The 7,140-nt window shown below is 34.3% G+C and overlaps 1 protein-coding gene across 2 annotated transcripts; it reads left to right on the plus strand.

Moving 5' to 3' along the window:
• On the plus strand, positions 1 to 4,405 carry LOC111406115. 2 transcript variants are annotated; one of them, XM_023035332.1, is made up of 9 exons: positions 116 to 208; positions 296 to 348; positions 555 to 634; positions 1,567 to 1,608; positions 1,950 to 2,077; positions 2,441 to 2,621; positions 3,084 to 3,262; positions 3,554 to 3,766; positions 3,868 to 4,405. In XM_023035332.1, exons 2-9 carry the CDS (start codon positions 330 to 332, stop codon positions 4,172 to 4,174), a joined length of 1,149 nt encoding a protein of 382 aa, XP_022891100.1. In that variant the 5' UTR covers positions 116 to 208; positions 296 to 329; the 3' UTR covers positions 4,175 to 4,405. The 2 variants fall into 2 exon arrangements, with proteins under 2 accessions (XP_022891099.1, XP_022891100.1); XM_023035331.1 differs by lacking the exon at positions 296 to 348 and having other exon boundaries at positions 1 to 208.
• Positions 4,406 to 7,140: the final 2,735 nt, after the last annotated feature.

Genomic DNA, 7,140 nt, shown 5'->3' on the forward strand with positions numbered 1-7,140 from the left:
TTATATATTTTTCCCATGGTCAATTACATGTACCTTTTTAATATTCGGAAACTCCAAAAAGAGTACTTTTTGATAATTTATTCTTTGCTTTTGGTGTTTTTCGTAATTTATAGAACTCCAGAGTGGCTAAAGAAGATGTTTGCATCAGTTACTAAGAGTGAAAGGAATGGCCCTGTATTTCGTTTCTTCATGGATCTGGGTGATGCTGGTATGACTGTGCTATTCATTATTCCTTATATTTTAATATGGTCTAACAGCTCAGAAACATATTTTCTTCCCCTGTTTATATTTGAAGCTTCCAACGGCCTGATGAAAGCAGCAGCTTCTGGATGATAGCTGTATTTTTTGGTGTGGAAATCGTTTATTCCTATCCATTATGAAGTTTCATGATGCTTTCATTCTACTACATGAGACCACAATGTCACCTGCTTCACATTCTTATAATTTTATATGTATACTTGGCTTTCCTGTAGATAAAAGGCATGCTTTATTCAAACTTAATTAACCTATTTGTGGTTATAGATGATTTGCAATCTAACTCATTATACTTCCAGTTTCTTATGTAAAACGGCTGAATATACCCAGTGGTGTGGTTGGTGCCTGTCGTCTTGATATAGCCTATGAACATTTCAAGGTACTACCTTCTCAATTTCAATGACCAATAAATTATTAATTGTGCATTTACTTGTTGAGGCATGTAGGGATTGGGGACTTGATTAAGAGCAAAAAAATTGTAATTATTTTTCTTGATTTTGTTTTTGTTTTTTTGGCTTTTTTCTGTGTTCCTAAAGTTAGTTTTCGTTATTTTATAATATAGTTAGACCAACTGTTACATTTCATTTCTTGAGAAATACTCTTCCTATCCACGATTGAGTGCCCCATTTTGAGTTAGCTTGGAGTTTCAAGTGAAGAGTTAAAATGGGAATCTGAAATTTTATACTACCTCCTTCCCATAAAGATAGGCTTGATTTTCTTTTTCGCTTGCCCTAAGTTATATCTCACTGAAACTATAGATATTTTATAGTTTTCTAATATGGTCCTATTTAGGCCTTGTTTGAGCCCCATTATTTCTTCATTAAAATGAAAAATATGATTGTTATCTATCACATCAAGTCATCATATTTGATTTTTTATCTTTTGTGTGGGATCCATAACGACTATATTTTTTATTCTCATTTTTACAATAATGTGGCTCAAATGAGGGCTTAATGTATCTTGTTATTAATAAATATAAACTAATCATATTTGCATCATTATTTTAATGTAGAGGTATATTAGAAAAAATGTAAGAAAATTTTATATTTCCAACTACATTAATTACATTTTCTTAATCTATGTGAATATAGAATATAACTTTATACCCTTAACAAATGGAAATATTCTTTGTAAGTTGCATCTTGTAATTTACTTTAAATTATGATACTTTTTGTTAGTAAATAGTTATTTTATGCATATGTTCTTTGGTGAGCATATTTTCAGATGCAACTATTAGTTTCTTATTTTCTCTTAAAATTTGTAGTGCTAGCTTAATTGGTATTGATAAATTTTTTTCTATGTGGTTTGCAGGAAAAACCTCATTTATTTCAATTTATTGCAAATGAGAAACAGGTTAGCCATTCCAACTAGTTCTTTTGGGGGGGAAATTGGAGCATATGGATCACTAAAAGGCTATGAAACACTAATTCATCATTGCAGGTTCTCAAAGTTTAGGCATGGCGATTCTGTCATAATTTTCACGACTTAGGACATGAATATTGTCACATGTAATTAATAGTAATGGAAAGCTAAGCCAGGGCTCTGTTACACAAATTTGACATTGTGAAATAGTTTAAGCACTACCTTTTCAAGAAAGCAGATATCTTGTCAAATATTGAATGACATGTTAACATAGCGTTTGAGGAACACTGATATTAGCTTGTCATGCAAAAGTGAATTACTACTGCTTGCAGGTGAAGGAGGCAAACAAACTTCTTAAGACCATGCTGCACCGTGATAGGAAGAAGAAGGTGGAGGGAGTTCCTGTTTTTAGTGCTCAAAACTTGGATATTGCCATAGCAACATCTGACGGTATAAAGTGGTTAGTTAATATGTTTGTATGTCCTCCATGCTGTCCCAGATTAGAACCTATATCCTAGTTGCTTTCTGGAGTTCACGAATTCATAATTAGGCACAAATTCTTTTATCCATGGATAAGCGAATATGTATGAAAATGTATGCAGTTTGTATAGGTTTCAGTCCTTTGTCCATAAATATGCAGTAACCTGTCCTTGATTTTGTATTTGGAATTTTAGAATCCCTGGCCCTAAATTCTGCTTTTTGCTTGCGAGATTCTCAGTTTTTTGTTTTTGAAACTTGCATATAATTCTCTAAGTTTTACTGTTTTTTCGATTAAATTTATTTCTCAGTTTCTGGTGCTTGTGATGTTACTCTTCTTTATCAGGTATACCCCGTACTTCTTTGACAAAAACATGCTTGACAACATTCTTGAAGAATCTGCCGACCAGCATTTCCATTCGTTAATTCAAACACGCCATTTACAACGCCAACGGGATATTGTTGACGACAACCTTGCAGGCGACGTAATTGAAGAGATGACAGAAAGCATGTTGGAACATCCAGAGGTACAAATCAATACGTCTGCTGTTTCTTACTCGCTATAAAACATTAATATCACAACCATTCTGAATCTATGGCAATGATTATTGTGGCAAAAAGGCAGTGGAAAACTGACATAACATAGGTCATAGGTGGGAACTGAACTGTTCGGCCGGAAGTAGATTATCTAAGAGCATGTTTAGCTAAGGCTAATAGGTTTACTTATGAGTAAGCTTAATTGTAAGCATGTAAGTAAGTTTTAAAATAATTAATTTTTTAATAATCACGTTGTAAATGAGTTGCTTATTTTGACAAAGGTAAGAGTTACTATCAATATATATATATATATATATATTTTTTTTTTTGGGATAAGTTCAGTGACTTCATTTTAAGCATAGCCAAACACCCCCCACCCCGAAAACACATTTTCTTCCCATCAAACACCATTCAACTAAGAGTGCTTACCTATGTTTATTGCTACCTGACAGATTCAGGAGGTGCTGGATGAGATGAGTAACCCTGGTATACTCTTGAGTGCCATATCAAAGGCTGCTGAAATTCAGCTTCAGTACGGGGTGGATAAAATTCTTCTTGGGAATAGATGGTTGCGAAAAGCCTCTGGAATTCAACCTAAATTCCCTTACGTGGTTGACTCATTTGAGAGACGGTACCCATTACAATCTTTTGTGTTTTGTTGAAAATAAAGCTTGAAATGTTACTTTATCGATTCATTCGCAATTTAGTGCAAACATGAAGTGATTCTTGTTTTTTATCCGGCTAATTTTAGAATTCCAATTTTGCCCTTATTTTTGTGTTCCCTTCATTTGTTCACCAACATAAAGTTTCATGTCTTTGATATGTTCCAAGAAACTAATCTGCTTGCAATGACTAGCTGGATTCTTTGTTTGTGTGTACAGCTTTTTTCCGTGGAACTTCCTGATAAGATTTTCTATTGCAGAAGTGCAGCTTCTTTTATGAGAGCTCACGAGTCATCCAACTTCATTGCTGACTCTTCGTTCATTGATGACAATGTTCAAAATCTCAGAACTTCAGAGGTGGAAACATTGGATAAACAAGGAACGACTCCGAATTTCCGTTTTCCATTTGGAGATTGGTCAAGTCACCCTTGGTCGAAGCAACAGCAAAGAGAGCACAGCGTCGCGGACAGAAGGTTCCCCCTAATATTGGAGCTCTTGTCAAAACATGTCGAATTTTTTATTTTCCTAGTGTGTAAGAATTACCTTTATGCTAAATTTTCTCCTTCCACCACAGAGAAGTGAATTCAACCCAGGAACACAGAAGACAAGACACAAAACTGTCCCCTTTCATCCCGAAGGTCACCATGGTCGGTGTCTCAACCGGAGAGTCGGGGCAAATGAGTAAAACCACATTAAGAAAGACGATGGATGAGCTAACGAAAGAGTTGGAACGAGTTGACGAGGGAGATCCAAGTGGATGTACAAGTAATGAATTTAAATTTGAAGAGAGGGACCCACTCTTTGTAGCAAATGTTGGTGACTATTATTCCGGTGTATCGAACTCTGGTTCAGCTCGATGGGTTCGAGGACGTTCAAATTAGTGTATTTCGAGTTTTTTCTCGTGTTACTGAAAGTTGTAAATTAATATGGTAATCCATGGTTTAGTCGTACTTCTTGTGACTTGAGATGGATGTTCTAAATTTCATGATTTAGTGTTCAAACGAGTTGTATTATGGGAGATTGTGATGACAAATGTAGGGATAATACATAAAATTGTAATAATTGAAGTTCGTATGAATAAAATCGAGGATCGGATTGCACATTTCGAAGAAGGGATTGACAAATTAAAATGTAGCATCAATCATTTTAGAGCCATTATTTTCATCTAACTTTTTTATGCACGTGTCTCACTTTCAATCTATTCCCCTTAAAAATTTAAATTTTGAAGTTCTCTATTCATTTATATTATATTTCAACTAAGGATGACAATCGGGCTTGTCGGCTCGGGCTGCCCGTGATTCAGTTCGGGAAAAGCTCGGGCCGAGCCCCATTTTGAGGACACGAGCTTTGCTCGAACTGACCTGTGAGCTCGTGAGCTTTCTAAAAAAAAAATAATAATAATAAATAAAAAAATTTGAGGCTGCCTTAAAGGCAATTAGGAAAAAAAAAAAGAAGGGAGAAAACGAGCTTGCCCGGTTCGGTTCGGAAAAAGCTTGAGCAAAAGCTCGGGCTGAGCCTATTTTTTTTGGATTGGCCCGGCTCGAGCTTGCAAAAAAGCTCGGCCATTTTAATCGGGTCGAGCCGGATCCGAAACTTTAGGCTCGCGAGTTGGTCGGTCCGACTCGTTTACATCCCTTATTTCAACATTATCATTATCAAGCGCTTGTTTAGTAGGCACTAAAATCAAAATTTTAATAAATTTTGATAGAAATTGATAAAATATACGGTTTAAAGTTGTGAGATCTATAAAATATGTGGTTGAAATGAATTGTTGACTTTGACTTAGATTAAAATTTAAATTTTAATTGGTATCAGACACGGGTTGAATTTATTCATTAAACTTTATATCCACGGAGTTTAACCAAAAATAAATTATTTATCTTAAAAAAGAAAAAAGAAAAAAAGACCATACTTTAATCACTATAATGGTTTCATACAAATAATTGAAGCCTATCAAAATTATCATTTCCTCTCTTCTATGTCCTCTTTTATTCGGTGTGGCTAGAGAAATGCTTGTCACAGACAGTACACCCACTTCTCATAGGGCCTTGTGGGGTATTCAGTTTTCTCCATCTCTTGTAATCATTTTAATGCTTAAAACCTTGTGAATTTGAACCTCTCAGCGTAAATACAAGGTTTTTTTTTTCACAATTTAGTATCTCGTTCAATGTATTTTGTTAATCGTCAAAGACATGAAATCGTGGCTTCTTGTCATTTGGAGAATTGATCCCCTCCTTTTGCTAAGTGACGGTAACTTGAAATATATTAATGGTACTCGGTGTAGCAGAAAATGAGGATGCTAAGATGGATTTCTGGTCACTAAAATGAACAAGATAAAAAATGAAAATATATGTCAATGAGTGGAGGTGACACTGACAATTTAGGTGATTGAGACGTGTTTTACGTAAACTTAAAAGAATGGTTTTAGAAGAACGTGTTAGGAGAGGGACGGTAGACCGAAATCACATGACTTGTTGTTATCGTTAAGAATCTATTTGTTTTAAATCTTCTAATAGATCTAACAATGAACCCCCCTCATTGCAACACATAAGGACTTGTTAGAACAAGACTTAGCCACTTTTAGAGCCCCATTCTCAAAAAAATTCATTTTTCTCAAACTTATTTTTCATCACACGTTTTCTTAATAAAATAATTTTGCACGTAAATATAAAATATTTTTTCTTCAAAAAATCACTATTACAATATCTATTATCCCTGAAAAGGACCCAAGCGGGGGCTTGATTTGCTGTTTCTGTTAGCAAGTCATTTGAAGCTATATAGCTTAATTGAACTTTCTTTTGGTGCCTATTGATAATTGTATTCACATTTGACTTCTTGTACTTTCCATGTTAAAGGTTGAATCCTAACCTTAAGGGTTTCCCACCGTCTCGTTCTTGGAGTATCGTAAGAGAGGTTAATAGCGGGATGTGGCCCAACATGCCAGAGAACAAGAGCTGCCTGTATACTGGTGCCCACAAAGAGTCACAATCCATGTTTCAGAAATCGAATTCTTACATTGCGGCTGCCAGCAAGGTTGAGTCTCACCCTTGTCATTTGCACCACTGGAATATGTCCCGAGAGGCTACTTTCCATGTTCATTTCACTTGTGGTTGCAAGAAGGAGAATTTGCGCAACTTAAGGTTTGGCATAGTGCTTCAATCGCAGTGGCGTTCTTTATCAGCACATCTATTTCAATGAAGACAATAATCACAACATTGCGTTTCATTATTATTATTATTATTATTTTGCTTAAGATCGACCGAGAAAGCATTTTTGTATCGTGCTTCTTACAATATTTTGTGACTCGCATCCTAGGATTTGCATCTATTGTGTCAATATCCCCAAACATCCGAGGATCATGGTATGGTATGGAAACAAACACGAAGTCTAAAAGAAATATAAAATTTCCAAAATTATTTAACAAGGACAAAAAGTGATAGATTTTATTTAATTTTATTCTTGTCTATTTAAGCCCTTGTTTGAACTCCATTTTTTCTATAAAAATACATTTTTCAACGGTGATTTGATATTATTTCAACCACACTTTTTAAATATAATAATATTACACGCAACTCTAAAATTTTTTCTTATTTTTTAATCACATATTCTTCATCATAATACTATTTCAAAATGCATTTTTTGATTAAAATGGGGCTCAAACAACCTCTAAGTAAGCTTACATAAATTAAAAATGTATATAATTTTTTTTAAAGGATTGTTATATTGCCACCACATTTTAATTTTATTTAAGCTATTCAATCTTTGTTCATTGTAATAATTATTTTCTTGATTTTTTTATCGAATTTTTATCTTTAAACTTTCATTAATTAGTATGTCTCGTCGTTGA

This window comes from Olea europaea, chromosome 12 (assembly GCF_002742605.1).
Source record: "Olea europaea var. sylvestris chromosome 12, O_europaea_v1, whole genome shotgun sequence".
Taxonomy (NCBI): Eukaryota; Viridiplantae; Streptophyta; class Magnoliopsida; order Lamiales; family Oleaceae; genus Olea; species Olea europaea.

Excerpts from the sequence above, each read along its gene's own strand:
- LOC111406115 (XM_023035331.1), top strand. The coding sequence starts at position 16 with ATGGTCAATTACATGTACCTTTTTAATATTCGGAAACTCCAAAAAGAG. Across the intron at positions 2,622-3,083 it reads GCATGTTGGAACATCCAGAG|ATTCAGGAGGTGCTGGATGA; the intron begins GTACAAATCAAT and ends GCTACCTGACAG. Across the intron at positions 3,263-3,553 it reads GTTGACTCATTTGAGAGACG|AAGTGCAGCTTCTTTTATGA; the intron begins GTACCCATTACA and ends TTTCTATTGCAG.